This window comes from Aulonocara sp. 'chitande type north' Nkhata Bay, linkage group LG5 (assembly GCF_057382095.1).
Source record: "Aulonocara sp. 'chitande type north' Nkhata Bay isolate Kocher_YH1m ecotype deep benthic linkage group LG5, A_spYH_male_GT1.1, whole genome shotgun sequence".
Taxonomy (NCBI): Eukaryota; Metazoa; Chordata; class Actinopteri; order Cichliformes; family Cichlidae; genus Aulonocara; species Aulonocara sp. 'chitande type north' Nkhata Bay.
In genome coordinates, this window is record NC_141348.1 from 31,442,327 (window position 1) to 31,465,449 (window position 23,123).

General features: G+C 36.3%; 1 protein-coding gene across 1 annotated transcript; it reads right to left on the bottom strand.

Moving 5' to 3' along the window:
• Positions 1 to 443: 443 nt before the first annotated feature.
• On the bottom strand, positions 444 to 22,484 carry asip1 (agouti signaling protein 1). Its single transcript, XM_086294271.1, has 4 exons — positions 22,092 to 22,484; positions 2,585 to 2,754; positions 2,437 to 2,486; positions 444 to 1,342 (listed from the first exon to the last, which is right to left on the bottom strand). The coding sequence occupies exons 2-4, from the start codon at positions 2,748 to 2,750 to the stop codon at positions 1,178 to 1,180; spliced, it is 381 nt and encodes a 126-aa protein (XP_086150397.1). The 5' UTR covers positions 2,751 to 2,754; positions 22,092 to 22,484; the 3' UTR covers positions 444 to 1,177.
• Between the last annotated feature and the right edge of the window lie 639 nt (positions 22,485 to 23,123).

The window sequence follows — 23,123 nt, forward strand, 5'->3', positions numbered from 1 at the left end:
TCCAAAGGGAATGTGAAAAGTCATGTGTTTATCATAATGTAGCAATTACTTGGAAATCACAACATAAAGGTCCCTGGAAATATCTTTAATTCTTGCTCAACAGGCGGTAATTTAAAACTGGGGAAGGACTCCACCACTGAATTTATTTCCCTCAGTAACAAAGCACAGATGATAATAAAACACTGATTAAACAATCAGTTTAGCATAATGATATGCTGGTGAAGAGAAAATGCTTCTGGAGAAACCTGGGCTTTGTTTTAAATAAGATTTAATTGAACTAAATATATATATATATATATTTTTCAATTCATCACACAATTTTATTAAAAAAAGATTGTAGGGTTTTTACCATATACAACGCTTTGAGGTGACTTTTGTGATTTATTTATATATAAATAAAACTGAATTGAATTGAAGTGAACAGTAGGTTGAGATCATTGTACACACAGCTCAGTATAGTACATTTTTAAAAAATTTGATAATAAAACGTGTCCAACAACCAATATTGTCCTGTTTGCAAATAGACTTTTGAGCCCTTTTGAGTCAGTAAGAAAAAATGTAGACATTTCTGTTTAAGTAGAAACAATGTATGTCTATACACCCCAAAGACATGAACTCAAATAAATCAGATTTAGGATTTAGTCACTTTTTTATTAATTTACTTGTAAATGCAAATTCATACACCTTCATTTTAGAAAACAGGCATGATTTTGTAGACTGTGCGCTAAATAGAACAGAAACAATACTTTTTTTTTCCAAATAATTGCTTTAACATTACAAACATTTAATCCGTAGAAAGCTTAGTAAAAAATACAACCATTTTTAAGTATACTGTTGCAGTCATGCATTCATGTGAAAAATAAATTGATTATTTATGGAGAATGTAAATTGTTTTTATGCATGCTGAAAGCTCAAAGTACAATAAAAACTTGCTTTATAACTTTTATTTGAGAGTTTCCTAGCAGTGCTGTAAGCATCACACCCTGTAAGAGTTTAGGAAAGTTCCCGGTGGTGCAATCCTCTGTGATAAAGTGCTTTCATGCAGTGAATTTTAGGGAAAATTATAAACCAAGGGGGAGGAGTGATTAACCTCTCATGGTGTTCATTGCAAGTGGTTTGCTGGAGCATAAACATTTGTTCTCTTAGCCTGGAACTGGGTTAGGCTGCCGGTGGCTATTCAGCAGCGAGGGTTACCCATTCGGCAGTAACAAACAGTTCTGAACAGTCGACACTGGCAGAAAGCACAATAATCACAGCACACGGTGCCTTGAGATTTACAGCTTCCCCACAGGGAAATACAGTTGGCAGGAGGAGGAGGCCGCTTCTTCACACCATATTTGTTCTGAAAGAAAAGGAGAGAGAGAGAAGAAGAAGAAGTTATAACATAGAAAATCATATTTTTAAAACAGGTTGCTGTAAAAAATTAGAAACAATATGTTTATGGAGTTGCTGAACTGTGCAGCTTACCCCCTTTTTTCTACATGCCTGCACAGAGTAGGAGTTGCTCTGAGTCTCATTGCACATGTGCATAGTGACAATAAAAGGCATTCTATTCTATTCTATTACAAAAAAAAACAACAACAAGCACTATTAATGATGTTATGTTACTGAGTGTTTTGACTGAGAATTGTGGCATTTATTAAGTGTGTTTATAAAAGCCAGGCACAAGGACCTGAGGCAAGAGAAAAGAACGGCATCCTGACTGCCAACAGAAAACCACACAGGGTACATTTCTGCCCCTTGAGTGCACAGAAGAATGCATGAGAGGAAAAGCATCTTTGCCAGTAAGTTTTTTCCTTTCTCCTTTTCCACGAGCAAGAGGGTGTGATAAGAGTTCCCTTGCTCTTGTCCACCTTTGATTCTCTGGATGCGGGCAGTTCTCACTGTTCTTTCATATGATCAATTTAAAAGGTCACTCTAAATACTGACATGCCTTGATTGGTTGTATGGTTTGATCACTGACACACTGATCACTGGTTGCAACATTCAGTCCAGCTTGTTCAGTTAATGATAGTAATCAAATCATGGTATATTATAAAACGTTTCATATGTAATATGTTGTTATAAATCTTTCTTTTAATTATTGAATTCTTTAATTTTAATTTGGTTGTTTTAACTGTATTCAAAATTGATTTGATCAACTAAATTACATAATTAAACATAGTTTCCATAGCAAGTTCACTTGTGTAGGGTAGACAGTTTTCATTTTCATTACTTCACTTTAAAAACTAGTATATTAAATGAAAAACTATAATATAATGACGCTATATGATAAAAGGTAATGGAACCCAGTATTATATCAATACCATGGTATTATTATTATTATTATTATTATTATTATTATTATTATTATTAATAATAATAATAATAATAATAATAATATTAATAATAATATTAATAATAATAATAATAATAATAATAATTTTTTGAAACAACCTTTTTCTGTTTCTTTGGTTTCTTGCTCTTCTTTGCAGATTTTGGTAACTCTGGAAGAGAAAATTAAGAATTGCAATTATTAGAAAATGTGTTAGAAAAGAAAAGTGTCATCAGCATAGATGATACATGATGATCCTTTCAAACTTACCTACAATAACCACAGGGGGTGAGTCTATTTCTAGATTTTGAGACAAAGCATTAGATGCAGAAACTCTGCTGGTGGAGAGTCTCTCATCTGGGATCATGTGGGCACAGCCGAGGAAGTAGTCTGTCGCAGCCAGAAGAAAGCAACTTAGCAGCAGTGAGATGTGCATCTTTCTGTGAAAACAAAAACGAGTAATGGATGTCTGTTAGATAAACAGCACATCAGGAACTCACTCTGCAGGAGGGGGAGATATAGGAGAGGTGGAGTAAAATCTCAGCCTGGGCGTCTATTTTCTTGTGTAGTCTGGAAGATGAGTGGATGACGAGGTGGGTGCAGTTTTATCTGTGGTGGGGTCGGGTGGACTGTCCTGGGCTCTGCGGGGCAAGGTGGCGCTGCCAAACTAGGCCCCAGTCCAATGGGGCCTGGCCCCCCCCTTTCCCTGGCGGGTTGCAGAGTATCCCTCTTCCCGCTCCACCACAATCACCCACACATGCAGGGCCTTGGGGTAAAGATGTGTCACCAGGGTGCAGAGGAGGCATCCCCCCCCCTCTGTCCCGTTCTGGCTGCCTGTGCCTCAATTTTATCCCACAACTTAGACATTCACATTACTCACACTCTCATAACACATACATATAGGATCTTGAGGGTGGGCACGCTACACGGTATCCAAAAGACCATCAGGGTGTACAACCTCACCCCTGGCATCGTTGCCCACCTCTCAATTTTAAATACATGAAGACACTGAGGGCTATCAGGAGGGGCTATGCGCTTACCTGCTGCTCTCTGGCAGGTAGCTCCATGCCCTCCTGGGTTTTAAATGCACCTTAGAACACACATGCATCAACACTACATATGAGCGGGCAGAGGGAGGTTTGGAGTCTTCTCTCACCCCCATTCTCTGCGGCCTGCTGGAGCGGGGGGCTAAGAGGAGGAGTTGGCCGTCCGATTGGGGTCTGGTGTGTGGGGCCTCCCTGCTGCTGCGGAGCCAAGCCGGGGCAGTCTGCTTCTCCCCACCCCAGGGAAAAGGGTAACACTACCTGGGTTTGGGTGCAGTTTCCCCCTCCAGGGGTAAGGGTACCTAGACCTGGGGCTTAGAGTACGCTTGGGGAGTGTGATCGTGTGTACAGCGTCTCTTTATGTCTGTCTCCACGTTGGTTGAGTGTGGAGTAAGTGCATATGAGAGCATGAGGGTGGGAATGGATGTTTGTATCTGTGTGTGCCTGTATGTCTGTTTCTATATGTCAGGTTGGGTATCAGACGCCACCTCTCTAGGGACATCTCAGGTCCTCCAAGGTATGGAGGCCTATCTCCCCCCACCACTTCCCCTGCCAGTGGCAGACTCCCTCAGACATCGGTGCATTGGTGTTTTTTTGTGTCTGGGGATGGGCGTCCGGGTACACACCGGCTCACTCCTTGGTGGCTGCTTGTCGGGGCCTGGAGCCTGGGGCTCGCTCGGGCCACTTCGGGGGTGGGGTGCCCTCAGCCTCTCGGCGTGGGGCTCGGTCAGGCGGAGCTCACGGGCACGTCACTGCAACCCCCCCTGGCTTCTGCTCCGCGGCTGCTGAGTGAGCCCTCATCTGGGACTCTCCTCAGCTCCTTCTGGGATAGTGGCGCGGCTGCCCCTCTGTTGGTCTTCCTTGGTCTCTTGTGTTCTGGGGGCCTCTGGATGTCTGGAGTCTTGATCTCCCCCATACCTGCTTCATGCCCTGGAGGACGGGGCTGTGGCCCACCACACCCTCTAGCAGATCATTACATGCATCTTTCTTCGCCTTCAGACAATAATTCTAATGGCAAAAGGGCCAAATCCAGACAGGCAAAAAAAAAAAAAAAAAAAAAAAGATAAACAGCACATCTGTTTATCTGTAATTTGAAAACAATAACTACATTTTAAAAACATCACTAGAAAAACAGTAAATTGGCCTGATGAGAAGTGTTTTAACTTCAAATAAGCTTTCTCATCATATCTGTTAATGAAAGATATTTATATTTAAGATATTATATTTAATACATGTTTTACTGTGATAAATCTGTTTACTTTATTCTCTGCTTTATCAGTTTGTCTGCACACAAAGTAAAAACAGACAGCAAAGAAAAATGAAATGAAAGTAGCTCAAAAATGATGCTGTTCTTTGAAACACAAGGCAATCCGTATAAGCTCCTACAATGAAATGCAAATATTTCAAGCACAGTCAATGGGTTTTTTTCTCCTTCCATTTTTTAGAAAATAAACAATTGTGACAATGCTTCAGTGGTATTTTTAAAAAAATAAGTTATCCATCTAAATTTTATTAAAGCTTAAAACGTGCGTAAAAAAGTGAATAGTCTCTTTGACTCTCGGGTAGACTGTGCTTCAGTTTTGGTGACTGCCTTTAGTATTTTCTCCATCCTGTTGTTACTGAGCACTGAGTTGCACTCCACCTGGTCACTTTTGACATTTCAGCTGAGTGCAGTCAGGATAATCTACAGAGAACCAGTAATCAATTTTCTTATTTAGGATCGGGGGGATTTCAGCTATTCCAGCAACAACTGAATTTTTGGTCAAGCTGTCTGTCCAACACTAGACAGGTGAATTTCGAATCAGCAGTTAGCTTCAGAAGCATGTCTTTGGACTATGGGAAGTAACCAGATAACCTTAGGGAAAGCTACACAGGCTCAGCAAAAAAAAAAAAAAAAAAAGGCTCCACACAGAAAGGCTTCAGCTGAGTCGGAGGTTTTTACTCTGTTATTGTATTTCAGTGTGTTTCAGATTAGCAACAAATACACATTTTACGTTCCAAAACAATGTTTTTCTGTCTGTACAAAAGGTTTTGCTGTATTTTTCATACTGATCAAATACTAATTAATATAAATAACATCATAGATACACTCTGCACAGAAAGCAACAGCTCTGGTGGGGAGTGTAATTTGAACTGTTGGGAAGGATTACTACTTTGAGGTCAGTGAGAAGGTTTAGTCGGGCTCTATGTTTTCCTTTTACTTTTCATTGTGATCATTATCTGGACTTAAATATCACAGTTTGTTCATTTCTAAAGGTTTGGTGTGAGCAGTGTCTATTTTGTTTTCAGGGAAAGGCTGTAAAAATAACTTGCATGCAAATATTTGATGAGGAAAAAGGAAGAAACAAGGAAATTATGAATGTTAACAGTACTTTTACACAGTGCTTTAAAAGTATACATAAAATAAACCTAGACTGAATTTTGTTGTTTTGTTCATACTTATTTTTAAAGTTTTTGTACATCATAGTTGTATGTTACACCTTTTTCTGGCTTTTAATTTAGGATGACTAGAAATGTAAGAATGACCAGTGGTGCAATATGACATTATTATTATTATTATTATTATTATTATATCTAATCATATCAGTGTCACACAACCAAAACAAATCTAAATTGTGAAATCTATCCTCAAAAAATCCAAAATCCTAAACAGTCTCATGAATTTTTATTTTATGCATGTTGTTCTTAATTTGAGATTGCCTTTCTATTTTTTTCTGCAAATGAAATCCATATCATAAATGGAAAACACCAACCAAATTCTGTGCACCATCCCAGTTACTCCTTCCTTTGGCAACTGAACAAGAAATTTCCATACCCTCACCACTGAAGTTCACCTCTGTGCTTTAAAAGACATGGCTCCTATAACATATGCTTGAAATATTGTTCAAGACTCTGGATAGTATTATTGTATCCAGCATCCTCAAAACCACATCCTCCTGTAGTATCAAAGCTGAGCCAACCAGTGAAAAATAAACTTTTGTAGAAGCTGAAACGCTAAGCTCAGCTAATAGTTTTATTCATCACAGACTCAAGAACTCTTCCAGCTGATTCTGCCTTGACTTAAATAGCCTAGGCTGTATAAATCCCATATGTTCAGAGACCAAACCAAAATAGTTTTAAAAACACAGTTTTATAGCAGTTTTTTTTATAGGGGACTTGCCTTTAATATCAGGTTGTTTTTGTACTGACTGCTAGTAGTTTATTTCAATTTAATTCTCCATCACATGGTGGTTAACCTGATTTAAAAACCTGTTTTGAAAAGCATCATCATTTTTATTATTATTTAATATAAATTAAACAAGTTGGGGCATATTTCCTATTTCCAATACAATTTCCAAATATAATTACAAAATTGATTGTAATTAACTATCACAGGATGGTTTTCCACCTTGCGTCAGTCCAGCTTAAAATAGTCCAGGCCCAGCTTATAACTTTTTTTTTTTGCATGGTAAAGGTTTAACTGACATATGTGGACGTGGTGACAAAATGTGTTCACTGACAATGGTTTTCACTACAGAATGGTGTCTGTTTTTAATGCTGTGCTTCGTGAGGGCCCCTAAATTCTTGGCAATTTTATGCTGAGAAATGTTATTCTTACATTATTGAACTATTTGACCACACAGTCTTTCACAGAGTGGCAAACCGCACCCCATCTTTACTTCTGAAACACTCTCTGAGATGCTCTTTTAATACCCATGTTTAATACTCATGTTACTGATTTGCCAGATTAGTTGGCAGATGTTCCACCAGATGTTCTCTGCATTGCACAACTTCCCCACTTTTAATTGCAATTAAATGCTGCTGGCATCAAATTCAAGACTCGGTAGACATGTTTTTAAAACACAAAAAAAATGTAAAAAATTGTCACTTATTAATATTTTACAGTGTGGTGACATTTTTTGGAAACATTAAGCTCAAATAAAATAGGTGAAATCACTTTCCTTTGCTTCAATCCAGATAATCCATGCTTTTACCCACAAATGTGGATTTCTATTAGACATTGATGGCACTAAATTTACCATCAGTATATATTAAGTTATGCTTTAAGAGGTCTTACAGTAAAGTGACTTGCATTCATTATCAAGAGGAGGTCTGCTAATGTTCATCCTAATCCTTTTCTTGCATTCCCTGCCCAAACAGCAGCTGCAAAATGATTTAATCTCTCAAAGGAGTAAGGGTTGAAAATCACGACCCTTGCCAACTCAAATTCCTGAATACTCATTTTGTAACTAGCCAAAATATGTGGAATAAACAAACAACTAAATCAACTAAAACAATAAGATATACACAAGAATTTTTGACAAAGAAGATCTGAGTCGTTCGCAACTCATGCCAAGTGGACTTGGCGTGAATTCAAAGGTGATCATAATCACCGTGATATAATAAAAACACATTTTAGCACCTTCTCCCACAGATCTGATAGAAATTAATTTTAAATTGAGTACAGTGTTAAGAGCTAAGCATTTCCTTTGAAAGCAGGGCAAACATAAAAGGAATGCCAAACACATACACTAAGTCAAAAAGCACCTAAAACCACCTTAATATGGCTCCTTTCCTGCATCTGGATAGACTTTAGCACGTCAGCTGAGGATCATGGATGCTGCTTCTCATGAGGTTTTGGAAACCACATTATACTGCATTGAGACATTTCAAAGCGGAATGATTTAAAGAGGTGAAATGATGACAGTAAATGCAGAGGGAAGGTTAACAATCAACAAAAAATATGTACAGATGTGCAGGCAAAATATGAAGTGCAAAGTCTTTTTTCTCTCACGGCAGTATTTTGTTCTTAGAAAAAAATCCTAAAAGGTGATTTGTAGGCTAAGACAAGGGTGATACAAATTTCATAAAACTTTAGGAGCATATTTCAGTATGAAGTAGGTCTAATGACTTCTTAAGACATTTTGTTTATATATTTTTGTTATCATCAAATCATCAAATAATTGTTTATTGCAAAGGTGATCATTTATGTGGAAAGAGATTTTTTTTCTTTTCCCGACTCAGCTCATCCAATTAAACTAAATTCAATTTTATTTATACACATGCCAAATCAAAACAACAATCGCCTCAAGGAGCTTATATTGTAAGGCAGGCCCTACAATAATACATACAGAGAAAATCCATGTCTAATGTTGTATTTCTCTTTCACTCACTCTCTTGCTCAACATATGAAGAGTTAGAAAATAGAAAAGCTAAAAGTTACACCCCTGATCTTGTAAGGTTAAATGTGAGGTGAAAGCTATGTAATAATCCAATGATTATTCATGATCCAAGTCAAGACAAAAAGCCTCGAATTCCATAAATATACCAACAGAATACATCAACATTTTCAACTCCATGAACTACAAGGATTACTTGATGAAACACCTCTAGAGAGAACTCCTGAAATAAGTCATTCAAAAGTCATGTATATTAAAAATAGAAAAAAAAGGAGGTATGTTTACAGCCAAATTCAGCATGCAGTGGAAACACCACAAATCAACTAAAATTATCTTTAAGAGAGCTTTGTGAAAGTAGTTCACCTAAACACAGTCTAACTCTCTCTTATGACAAGCTCCACCAATTTAAAAAAGGCAATTATGATATATCCATAGGACACGAAAAAAATTTTTCTTGAAAAATGCATAAATACAAATCAGTGAATGAATTAATGAATGAACAGATAAACAAACAAATTAATGGCCTATAATTCTGGTCATCTGATATATTTGTCATGTGGTGCTGAATGGAAAGCTCCTTTAAAATGTACCTTTCATGTTGCAATATCTTGTTGCAGAATGCCAAATCTTTATTACTGCTGTTTATGTAGTTTAGATTGTGGATTCTATTCCTAAGATGTTTTTAATAAAAACATATAAAAAATAATTATTATTATTTTTGAGAGTTCTGGATCAACCAGTCAACTGGTGCACGGGAATGGCAGCTTTACAACCTAAATTCTAATTTTAAAGAAATTTCTCAGCTTGAACATCTGTTTTGTAGAACAGCAGAGAAAAGCTGCTCTATTTGCTTTTCTCTACATTTTAACCTTTGGCTCTATTTCTAAACAGAAAAATAATCAGAGTCATGCATTAAATTGATATTTGGCAGGTGGGGGGTACTCTAGGATAAGATGTTGCTCTTGAGCATTGGGAAAAGAATTTAGATAAACTCATGAATAAATAAGAATAATTCCTATTGAAAGCGCCAGTAGATTTTCTTTGTATACACACTTTGAGCAGCTGACATGTCCTGCTGCTACTCCCATGTTTCCTGGTGGATTTTAATACAACTGAATTTATCAAATTATAAGCAGGCATTACATGATGACTGATTTCCCACCTTTAGGCACTACAAAGCTGTTATGAAGGTGGAATTCAGTAAGTAAATCACCTTAAATTTGATTTGATATGCATTGCTCTTGATGTCATTTAATTCCGACCATCAAATGTTACTGAGCAGTCCTCTCATTTTTTTGTCCTCTCTGAATGATGTTATCTCACTACCAGAAGGATTACAGTCCAAACAACACAGAAACAGTCTGTGTGTTTGCTCATATTTGTTGAGCTGAAATGAGCTGCTGCATTTGAAATTTCCTGCCATTTATAAAACAAAAAAAACCTTTAAAAAAATACTGCTTCATTTTCCTCTTTTGTAGCTGTTAGCTTCTGTTATTGGTTCCTCCACTTAGGTTCAAATCTTGTGAAGACATGTACATGGAGTAAACTACAGATACCTGAAAATTCTACCTAAACACAGTAATGAATATTTGTACTTTGTTACTTCCCACCTCCTAAACGGACCTGTGTTTGAGTGAGTTTTCATTCAGCTGTGAGATGGTTTTCCATTTGGCTTTGCACACTTCTATTTATCTTCAAATTTTGTGGCACATGTCTATTTCAGGGACATAACATCTGTGTTAAAAGACACAGATGTCATAGCTGTCAAAACTGTCATACTAGACACTCAGAGAATCCAGGGTTTCCTACCTAGCCATAAACTAATTTGCTTACTCAGAGATCTACAAAGATTACCCCCACCTCAACAGGCTGATGCCCACTGTTTTCGCTCTCCTTTTGCCTCTTAAACACACGTGCACCTCATAATTGATGCCTTGTGTGCAGGACGAAGAAAGAATCATATCAGCACAGTATTCTGTTGCTAGAAATGTTACATCATCCCAGATGATTTGTAGCTTAAGGTAGAGTAACATATAACTAACGTTTCAATGGTATTTGACTGATTATATTACAGTAAAGTAGTCCTAACTATGTCAGTTCACTTTTGACTTGCACATCAGTCAACTAACAATTACTGTTATATTACTGTCATACCTTAATGTGGCTAGAAAAAAAAGTTTTTGTTTTTTGTTGATGCCTAAACTCAATTTTCTGCCTTAGATGGTCTTTTATAATTAAAAAAGCAAAGATTTTGGTTCATCTTTTGACCACATATGCACCAATACCACTTCATGATGAACATTTTTCAAAAAAAGATCCCAAATTCACACACCATGAGATGCACACATTCATACCTGGAGTAAGTTTTTTTTCTTTTTTGTGTCATAGTTGGAGAAATTACAGCATTATAGTTGCTCAGAAAAACCCTCTTGACCTCGCTGCTGTGTCACATACTGAGCGAATTATGTAATTTACGTACCCCTAAGGTGACCCTTGAACACAAGATTATGCACCTTGACAAAAAACACATTTCTTCTGCCATCACGTTCCCTCTACACGATTAGATGTGTGTTTGTAAGTGCATGTTAAGACTGAAAGGCTTAGCTGCGTAGAAAAAAATGCACACTAAGAGAGGCACACAGGAATGGCTTATCTTATCAGTCGTACACCCTTCATGTTCTCTCAAATACACAAAAGAAGAGGTTTCTTTTACAATAATACCAACATATTATTATAAATAGCCAAAGAAAAAAGGGAATCTAAAACTAGAAAAACTGTGCATTAAGTTAATTGAGATAAAGAAAATATGAGGATAAAAATAAGGCAAGGTTCAGCTACACTTTGAATAAAACTGGACTCTCCAAGCTAATCCAATAATTTGAGGTTTTGGATAACGAGCTCAAATTATGTCATTATAACACTACAGTAACTATGTGTTTTTTAGAGGAAAATAAATGTGTTCTTCTTTCTGTTCTCCTCTGATAATCACATTTTCTGTGGTTCAGCTGCACTAGGTACACATGTAATGCGTGACATAAAGAACGTTTTCGCCCTACCACAGCTGAATCTCCCCCGTGGGAGCCTGAATTGGATAAGCAGAAAATAATAGATGGATGGATGGATATAAAGAAAGTAGGCAAACCAGGTGGTATCTTGTTCAGCTAATGTGCCCTTAAATAACTGGTTATTTCATGCAGGTGTAATAATCGTCGTTACAAATGAAAGAAAATGAAATGTAACCACGTAGAATCTGAATTGTAAGAAGTTGGATCTATTAGTGATAATATTCTCTATAAGATCCGCATGTGGTGGCACTTTTGCCTGTAAAAAAAAACTGAAAATCAACTTAATTTAACCAGACCATCAGCTCACGAACAGTTCTCACATCAAAGATGGTGAGATGTTTTTTTCTGCCCACACCAAAACATCTGACCTTCACCTCAGAGAAATCAGTTCAAGGATCCTTCTCTGAGAGTTGTCTGTTCAAACACACACACTCACACCCACACAGACTCACTCACTCATATTTTTTGAAGACACATGGTTAGGAAATTGTGGTGAAGCTGAGGGAAGAATAACAGCACAGTGTCCCAGTGGCCTGGTTCTCATTTTGAAATAATTTTCAGTAATTTCCATCACCATGGAAGTCAGCAATAAACTCACGGGGTTCCCTTTTAAATTGATCTGCTCTGTTGCAGAGGCTGTTGGCTCTGTTTTTCGCACACAGCCCTTTGTGCCTTTTTCCTTTTTCTTTTTTTTTTTAAATAACTTTTTTTTTTTTTTCAAACAAAAGGAACCAAACAGCAGGGAAGCATAAACAGTTTGTTTTTTTTCCTATTCAAAGAAATAAAGCTGACTTTTTCAGAAAACAAATATCCATTTATTTGTATTTTTTAATTAAACAAGTGTCAATACCATCAACGGCTAAATGGACAAAATCATTTGAATGTTTTCTTTTGCTTTAAAGAGAAAAGAAAATCCACCCAATATTTTTCTTATCCATTACAACACGTAGAGAGAAAGTTCACCCATTCAGTTTTAAAATGAAATATTAGCTTCAAATAACCCTAAAAAATGTCCTTTCAATGTGCCAATAAAAATCAAACTTTTAGCCTCAGTCTTAAACACAGACAAACGTTTATTATGTTTTAGGGATAAAGGAAGGTCAGTGCCTTCAAAAACAACTCTTTAAGGCCAGCAGCGTTTTGTGTGTGTGTTCTGTGACGTGTTTCTCATACTTTTCATAATCCTTATCCTTGAGTTTGATTTTTTACCAGATGGATTTGCTCTGACTGTCCAAATGCCAGAATCCAAAAGAGAGATAATTTTAGATTAAAATGGTTTCTGCGCTTGTCTAAGTTGCCCTGAACTGCAACTGTTTTACTATTTTGTTTTGTTTTTCTTTTCTATTTTTACATTTTCTAGGAGCTCCAGCTTCTAAATATGTTTTTCAGGTTTCAAAATCTGAACGTTACTGGAATATAAAATATTTGTCTTTCATTCATTCATTTCATTCATTTATTTATTCATTTTCAGGCACAACAAATACCTATATTGAACATAAAATACACAAAACAAAAAACAAAACTTGCCTGAAAAAGGAGTGGGACGAAGAAAACTTATTAAATCCCACCCCTATACTCACTCATCAACAAAAAAAAAAAACAATAAACTTCCCGCAGCTACACCCATCATTGCATACAGACCCATCAACAGCCCCGGGCAGATACAAGCATCTAAGCGGCAGCTCGCAACCAACAATTAGAGCCTTCATAACTGAATACAGAATATATAAATTATAAATTGCATTACCACAGGTAACAGGCAGTAATAACTACAAGTAACAGACACACATACATATACATACATATATATATCTACACACACAAGTACATATATGTACATACATACGCACACTTTATTTTTTATTTTTTATTTTGGAATCCATACCAGCAATGGTAAGAGGACAGACATTACAGAGCACACTAAAACCCATCATTGAGTATACTGTGACCAGACCAACTGTTTGTAGAGAAATTTAAATCTATGAATATTTTTGCATTGTTTCAATTGTAAACTCAGACTGTTCCAGATTTTCACACCACATACAGACACACAAAAGCCTTTACGGGTTGTTCGAGTTCTGGGTAATTTGAATTCTCCAAAGCCTCTCACATTATAAACCTTTTCTCGAATTTCAAATCTAGTTTGTAAATTTGCCGGTAAAAGTTTAGTAAAAGCTTTATACAAAATTATGGATGTATTGTAATTAACCAGATCCTGGAATTTAAGTAACTTTGCCTGAAGAAAGAATTTGTGAGTATGATCTAGATAACCAGCCTTGTGAATAATACGCAGTGCTCGTTTCTGTACTGTGACTAATGGATTAGTTGTATTTTTATATGTATTTCCCCACACTTCCACACAATATGTAAGATATGGAAGAACCAGGGTACAGTACAGAGTACGAAGTGCATCTTTATCAAGGAATTGTTTCACTTTGTTCAAAACTGCGAGGCTTCTGGAAATTTTGGTTTTTATGTGTCTGACGTGGGGTTTCCATGAAATTTTGTTATCAATTATAACTCCCAAAAATTTGTTTTCACTCACATTATCAATTGGTACACCTTCAATGATAATTGGTAATTCTATATTATATTTTAAATTACCAAAAAACATTGCTTTAGTTTTATTTATATTTAATGATAATTTATTTATGTCCATCCATTTTTTTATTAATTTTAGCTCCCTGTTTACAGTCATTACAAGATCAGTATAATCATCGCTACTGAAAAATATGTTGGTGTCATCTGCGAACAGTATGAGTTTAAGTACTTGAGAAACATCAAAAATATCATTTATGTATACATTGAAAAGTTTTGGTCCCAACACTGACCCTTGGGGAACACCACATGTAATACCAAGTTTCTCTGAATGGTAATGCCCTATGCTAACATATTGTTCCCGACCTGTTAGGTAACTTTTTAACCAGTTACCAGCTTTCCCTCGAATACCATATCTTTCCAATTTATCCAGTAAAATTGAGTGATTGATTGTGTCGAAGGCCTTTTTGAGGTCAACAAAAATACCAACTGCATATTTATTTTTATCCAGTGTATCAGTAATTTCTTCTACTGCCTCAATTATCGCCATTGAAGTGGTTCTTTGCGTTCTGAAACCATACTGACCAACATTTATTATTTGATGTTTTTCAAGGAATTTTTCTAATCTTGAATTAAAAAGTTTTTCTAGAATTTTTGAGAATTGAGGCAGTAGAGAAATAGGCCTATAATTGGTAAAACTGTGTTTGTCATTACTTTTATATAGTGGTATTACTTTCGCAATTTTCATTTTTTTTGGAAAACAACCGGACTGAAATGATAAATTACAGATATATGTTAAGGGACTAGCAATATTCAGAATAACCTGTTTAACTACAGACATATTTATGTCATGATAATCCATTGAAGACTTACTTTTACATTTTAATGTGATATTTATTACTTCTTGCTCATTTGTAGCTGAGAGGAACAGTGAAAAGGGATTTGATTTTATATTACTGATATTTTCATTTTTATGACACGGGATGTCCGCTGCTAGTTCAGGGCCAACATTTATGAAGAATTTATTGAACCCATCGACAATATTACTCATGTTGTGATTTTCACCATTTGCATCAGTAAAATATTCAGGATATGATGTTCCAGAAGATCCTTGTTTAATTAAGTTGTTTAACACATCCCAAGTTCCTTTTATATTGTTTTTATTTTCATATAATCTTCTTCTATAATAAAGTTGTTTGCTCGTTCTTATAATATCAGTCAATTTATTTCTATATGCTTTATATCTTTGTTCCACTTCTTTTGTTTTTACTTTGATAAACTGTTTATACAGATTGTTTTTCTTTTTGCAAGCATTAATAATTCCTTTTGTGAGCCAAGGACTTTTTATCTTTTTTTTCTTTGTCATGTGTTCGTTTACAGGACAATGTTTATTGTACCACATAGTAAAAATATCTAGAAAATTATCATAAGCCTTGTCCACATCTGACTCTTCATACACCGAACTCCAATCTTGTTGTGCTAAATCGAAATTGAAGGCATGAATTGCTTCTTCATTTATTGTTCGCTTTGCTATCATGATCTTGGTATCTATTTTTTTAAAATCACAGTCACACAAAGTAAAAACTGGTAAGTGGTCAGTTATATCACAGACAAGCAGACCACTATTAATTTGGAAATCCATGACATTAGTAAAAATGTTGTCAATAATAGTGGCGCTATGTGAAGTTATTCTGCTTGGCTTTGTTATTGTTGGATATAGTGATAAGCTGTACATTGTGTCAGTAAAGTCATCAATGGCTTTTAACCTTGTTGGATTTAGCAAATCAATGTTAAAATCACCACAGATAAATAGTAATTTTTGGTTCACCGAAGCAAACGTTTTTTCTATCCATTCATTAAAAGTGTCAATACTTGAACTGGGTGTCCGATATATACAACTTATTATAACATTTCTCTTTTTTTCATTCATAATCTCAATAGTCAAACATTCCAAAATTCCATCAATAGCCATAGTTGTTACAACATTATATTTTATAGAGTTATGAACATATATAGCAACCCCGCCGCCCGCCTTATTTAATCTATTCATGTATTTTAAATCATATCCATTCAAACAAAAATCTATTCCTTTATCGACATTGAACCAAGTTTCAGTGATGGCTATAACACTAAAGGGGCGAGAAAATTGTTGCAAATAGTCCTTAATGAAATCAAAATTAGAGTACATACTTCTGCTGTTAAAGTGAATTAATGAGAGCTTCCCGTCTAGGTTAATTTCTTTTTCATATTGTTCCTGAGTGAAATAATTACAATTTTTAACAAAAGAAGAGAGAAAGTTACTTTCAGAATCTATTTCTGGATCTATTATATTATGCTCCTTATATTCACAATCTAGATCAATTACTTTCTGTTGAAGAACTAATTTCAACGTGTCCATGTCATTTCCTGGTGTAATTGATACATTGGTGTCAGTTATACTTGTCCAGATCCTCCATGTTCCTCACTATCAGTACTTTTGCCTCTTCTGGTGTCCCGTTTAGCTTAATGAAAATCTTACAGTTTGTTACCCATGTATGTTGTATTTTACCGTTCTTCTTCAGTTGCCTTGCCTTCCTCGCGATGTCTGCGTTTTTTCGTGTCAGATGCTCATTAATGAAAACGTCCGTGCCTTTCAGTTTGCGTCCTTGTTTCAGCAGTGCGACCTTGTTCTTCCGATTGACAAATCTCATAATGATGGCCGGCAGTCTGTCACTCCTCCTGGGCAGTGAGTGACATGCTTCTATGTGCTCCAGGTCCATCTCTATCCCCTTGCTTTGGAGGAAGGACGCCACCTGTTGCTCTACCGAGCGGGTCTCCTCGTCGCTGGGCTCCCCGACGTTCCCGGCTTGATTTTAATACCGCTGATGACCACGTCGTTCGTACGGGTGTACTGCTCCAGCTCATCCACCCGCCGCTCGAGATCCATGATCCGTCTGTCCTTCTCGGCATTTTGGAGGCGTAGCTGTTTTACCTCCTCCAGAAGCCCCAGAAGCAGCTCCTGCTGTGCCCTGACTGCGGCCACGTCTCCGCACAGCGCTCCGAGGGAGGTTTTAATGTCCTCAACCTCCTCTGGTGTTGGGCCTTTCTTGGGTGGCATACTGAAGCGAGAGCACGAGGCGGCCACCACGAGGGACCCGGAAGCGGAATTTCTGATGATGGCGCCTGGCTAGGCCTGCTGGCTGATGGTGGAGCCTGGCTGTGGCCTGCTGGCTGATGGATTATCTGTCATCAACTATTAGGTTGCAAACAAATGCCACAGTATATAACATATGTCATTTTTATTTTTTGTTTATTTTTTGTATATTACCCTTACTTTAGGAAGCACATCACCGAGTTTATTTTATAGTGTTACCTTGAGATAAACTTATATTAGAAATAGACTTCCTCTTTGTTTTTGTACCAAAAACCTTTTTTGTCACTGCTCTTGTTAACGTTTACTCAGAAGAAAAAATTATGTTGTCCAATGTTTTAAAAAAAAATTAGGGGAAAAAAAAGAAGTGCAAGCTTCCATGTTTTTTATTTATTTATTTTTAGAGCTTCTGTAGGCAGTCAAATAGGTCAATCATCTGTGTGTTTTTGTTACTGCGGGCACAGACTATGCAGAGGTCATAATAATATTTTCAAGTGTGAAGGGATAATGAGAACAAATATCCTTTTAAGTGGAATATTTTTAATGCTCATCAACTATAACCATGAAAAGAGGAATGCGTCTTGTGCCTTTATGAAGGGTGGAAAGTATACCTTTAATTATTGATTCCAACATCAAACCAGTTTTTCATCAAATCAACGAATCAAATGCTCAGAGAAACTTTCCAGCCCTTTCCTGCAGCATTCTTCACTTTCACACTGCTGGTTCGTATGTTTAGTCTGTTTCAAATTCTCACGTTCACTAAAATATGTGCATCAAACCTCCACAGCGTTCCCATTTTTACAAGCACAGTGGGCTCATTAAAGCCGAACAATGTTGTCTGATACAGCTGGAAACATGCTGATGAAAATCTGATTACACAGAAATGTTCTAATAACTCAATAATAATAATTTAAAAAAAAAAACATTTAAACAGCAATGACATGGAGTATTAATGAATGTGTCCATAAGAATGCTCCTGAGGTTTTCGGTGAGACACACCTCTGGGGAAGTCTGTGGGGAACTATTAAATGCCGTTTCACATTTCTGCTGATTTTCCAGTTGAAAATGAAAAGGTTATATTTGTTAGTACTAAAATCTGACAGCCTTTCATCAGAATCAAATACTGACAACACATAAAGGTGGGGCACCAAATGTGAAGTTCAGTTTATTTCGATTTTCAAAGATGTGATGCAAAGAGTATTCAAAAGTAAGCTACTTCATTTTTGCAGCATGACTAATGCTGCAAATAATCAAATATGGATTAGATAAAATCATAAGGACTGTATCTGAAATTACTGTAAACTTCAAAAGCTGAATGTAAATGAAAATCACTAAATGCTGCAAAATCCTTTACTTTTTAAAAAGTGAATAAAATTCATTTAAATCCACAGTTTTATAGGTTTTACAGTTACAGTATTTTGATTACCTGTCCCCCACACGTGGACATTGTAATACCTGAAAAGTTTTGTTTCTAGATATCACTTCTATAAAACATAGAAAAGAACAAGAGTAAAAGAAAAATCCCCAGCAGACCTCATAACAAAGTTCAGGCTCTCCTGTTCCAAGAAACAACTCTTAAAAAGGCCAAAGTTCAAAGGTCAGCTGCTGAATAATACTAGTGTGGCTCAACCTTTTGTTTGTGTTCGGACCCAGAAATCTGGGAACTGAGAGCGTTTTATCTCTCTCATCAGTGTGTGTGAGGCAGCTTTAAAAGAGAAGACGAGAGGCTTCTGGCAGATTTGGGGTATGACTTCAGGAGGATAAATCAGCCAGACAGTAGTTTTAATGTCTGTGTCTCATCTATCATCTACCATCTGGGGCTACTTTGCACTGCGTGCCTTTTATCTGTTAGTTGTTCCACAGGTAGATGTAAATTATTCTAAATGGCAAAGTGTTTGGAAAAGTGAACAACATTTTCTGATCTTCCTTTAGAATTTAAATATCTTAAAATGAAAATACTACAATATATCAGACCTTCAAGGATTTTTATAATAAGATCCTATTTTTTTTTTTTTCCCATCATGAAATCCAGCATATTAAAGCACTGTAGCCAAGCCACTGTACTACAAACTGCTGATATTTCACGCTTCACATATCACATACCCGTGAGTTTAAAAAGCAACAGGAGTTTCATTTTACAAAGTAAATACCAACTTTATTACATTCCCACCATAGCATATTGACAGTAACTGCATGACTGCTAAATTAAGACCTAACATGTCTTGATTTCTGTTCTGTTACAGCATGCTTGAAGACATAGTTATGGAGCGAGAGAGAGAGAGAGAGAGAGAGAGAGAGAGAGAGAAAGTCACAAATTTGAAACAGAAAACTTAAAAATTTTAATATAAACTCGTTACCTGATGGTAAAGATTGAACTGATGTGCTGTTACATCGCACATTTTATACATGTTTTCATGTTCTGCAGCACACCGACTGAAAATAAATATTTCCAACATTATTGCCAGCTAATAATACTGTCTTAATTGTCAGGAAGATATCTAAGAAACCAGAAAACAGACACAGGTAGTATTCTTTTTCCATCTCCTGCTGCTCTATTAGGTCAAGGTATGTAAAGACACAGTAAGAGGAAGCAGACCAACCAGAAAACCATATCCAGCGAAAGCGTCTATGAGAAAATTCTGACGACTGCTTCTGTGTGCTTATTAAAACTAATCAGCAGCTATAAACCTGTTTGAAGATGGCTAATTATTCAAATGTGTGGCAGCACAAGAATGTACTCAACATTACTGAATGACTGTTGCTCCTGTTTTTTAAGTAAGACTAAGCTTAAAGAAAAGTCTGTCTTTAGCGACCGCCACTAAAATAGGAAGGAAAAATGGATTTATTGAGGACTATATTAAGTGGTAGATTACAGCACTTTCTGGTAGCAGATCCACAAATAAAGTGTGTTTGATTTGTCATACATTTATAACAACCTGCCAACTTGTGCAAAACTGCAAAAGAGTTCCTAGACATGACAGAGACGAATAAGCGATTACGCTCTTCTCAGTTTTATTTGATCATAGTATAGAAACATTTAAATAAAGACAAAGTATAAATTTTATTCCTTGTAATTGTGTTAGGAAATCTTCTCCTATTGAAAGGCAACATTTGTTTTTCAACACTGACTTTGCATGAGATCTTTAATCCCTAACCTTGAAATAATCCTATTCTCCTGGGATTATACATGGACAACACAAAATGAGAGAGAGAAAAAAAAAGAAGCTTTTTCTTAATATTTTCAATTCATCTTTGTTTCTATAAGTGATATCTTTGCCTGTTGTGAAGTGTATGAATATTCACTATATTGGGAATGTCGCACCAGACAGCGTCCACTGTTGCTAGCGAGTGCTTAACAATCACTAGTCAATACTTTGTATCCAAAACAAAACTGAAACTCTTACAAAGTGTTTATTTTAAGTAAAAGAAACAAAGCAAGCAATACGTCGGTCCATCACAATAAACATCATGTACTGTCACACAGGATCCCAGATGGCACTGGCTTTAACTTGCATTGATTGTTTATAGTTTTTTAACATACTAATTATTAGGTGCCATTTCTTAATTAATATTTCTAATATGATTAACTCAAATAATAAATTATAATGTGTTTTTTTTCTCTATTTAACAACCATAGAAATAAAGATAGGAGAAATTATGTTAAAAACATATGCAAGCGCTGAGACACACATATTTATATTCACTCTTTTAATGTTCTGAGGACGATCATCAGTTTCAGAATGTGTTCTTAAAATATTAGTACACTCTGCAGGTTGCAAAAATTCGGTTTAATATTTTGTAATAATAATATTTAATTTTTTAACATATAATCAAACATAATATAATAAATAATAATAATAATAAAAATATTTATATACATACAATGAAAAGACTGTATATTTCATTATACATGTGAACTGTTATGCATACATATTCTATAGGGCTATTAATGTAATGTATTTAAAAGGGGAAATGAACTGGAGAAATTGATCCTTTACGCTATCCCAGCAGCTCAGACTCAGACCCCTGTGCAGTTTTACATATTCAGTCAGCAATCTGCTGATGTGCTGTTCCTTTGGAGGTTCTACTGACATTTCAAGAAGACTTTTAATGTAAATACAAGAAGCATTGATTATTATTTATTTTTCTTATTATTCATTTCAGTGAATGTCTCGGAACGATGATACCTGACAGCTGCCAATAATGGAACAATACGGTATAGTCGATAGATGGAGCCCTGAGAACACTGGCGCTCTACCGGAAAACAATCGGGAAAACTGCTCTTGTTGTTTCAGTTATACTTCGCTACAGATCTTACTATGAACACGTGTGAAGATGTAATTCGGTCCTCAGTTACCAGTGACGACTTGATCAGCGTCAGTATTTTCGTAATAATTTAGCATTAGTGGTCCGAAACTCTAAGTCACATGACAAAATAAATCAAACACATTGACAACTGAGCTTGAACAATGACTAATTTGTTTCTCATTATTGGTTTAAGATTTTGATTTCAGCTATGTAACTGTGTTGTGCCCGTTGTATTTTACAGGCCACAGCTGGGGAAATCCTGCTAAAACAATTGGCACATGGGAGACAACATTTGAAGGATTTTTTAACAAGCTCATAAAGGATGACTACGGCCGAAATCTTGTTTGTGACTTAAAACAGGATTGAGGAAAAACGATCATAAAAAGCATTTTGAAATTTCTCATACATCAGTGATCCAGGTCTCTGAGCCTCAGATGTCTGTGTTATACTTTCGTTACCGTGTCTTTCCGGCGCTCAAACGATTTCATGGAACATTTCAAACAAAACAAGACAGGAAGAAACTATTTGTCTTACCTGTGTTTGCCAGGCCAGCTGTCTGATAGTATGTCACACTCAGTTTCTCGTTCTTTCTTGTTTCTCGTTTCTCTGCGCTCCTCTTTTCCCCCCCCTTTTCCCTGTCTTGCTTCACGTCTTTATTTCTCTGCTACTTTTAAGCAAGTCACCACTCTCCTTTTCTCTCCTCCCTCTCTTTTCCCACACTTCACCTCTGATTTCGTCTTTTTTTTTAAGAATCCTTAATTTTTTTTTGCCTTGTTTAACTTCCCCCCCTTTAGCTGTCTTGTCCGCCTTCCTCTTTTTCGCTCTGTCTGTAAAAGTTTGCCTTTTTTTTCCAAAACGTCTTTTTATCCTGCCCTCCTCTGTTTCTTCTTTTATCTGTTCTTAAGGAGCAATACCTTGCTGTTGATAATGAAGACATACTGGGAGGTTTGTACTGGAGGCGGGACCAGTGCTGCAGTGCTTTGGGGGATGGGAAAGGTCATATTATGCAGAGAATAGACAGATAAATGTAAAACAGACCCTCCAGTGAAGTGCTCTTATGGTAGGCGCTGTCATTATAGCCCTCTTATGCTTAAAAAGCCAGTGTTTGGCCTTTTGTGAAAAATTTCCTTAAATAACTTTCATCTGTTTTATCTGTCTATGATGTCCAATTTAGGAAACTGGCAATCCCCCAGCCTGTCCAGTGTACTTTTGCTTCTGGATGTAATTTTTTGGCATTTAGCGTTCCAATCGGGTCATACAATATAACCTATATCCAGACAACACATTAAGTCTAACTGTAAGCAGGTGCTGATTCTGCTGTGTGTTCATGCTGGAAAAGTGACAAACTCCTTTTCTCAATTCTGTCATCTCCCTCTCATCACCCCCGGCCAGTGAGGCAGAAGGTTGGTCCTCCTGATTCTTTCTTTAATATTTGCAGTCGTCACCTTATATAATATAAAGCTTGTGACTGTTGCTGTGAGCTGATGTTTTTTAATAAAATTGAATAAAATGACACCACTTGGCAGCCATCTTTTTAATATTTCATTTAAACTGTGTGTGTACTGA

What these genes read in the sequence shown, in the direction of transcription:
- asip1 (XM_086294271.1), bottom strand. Translation starts at nt 2,750, where the DNA reads ATGCACATCTCACTGCTGCTAAGTTGCTTTCTTCTGGCTGCGACAGAC. An exon ending in ACCCCCTGTGGTTATTGTAG is followed by an intron (nt 2,487 to 2,584) that starts GTAAGTTTGAAA and finishes TTTCTCTTCCAG; the next exon opens with AGTTACCAAAATCTGCAAAG. An exon ending in AACCAAAGAAACAGAAAAAG is followed by an intron (nt 1,343 to 2,436) that starts GTTGTTTCAAAA and finishes CTTTTCTTTCAG; the next exon opens with AACAAATATGGTGTGAAGAA.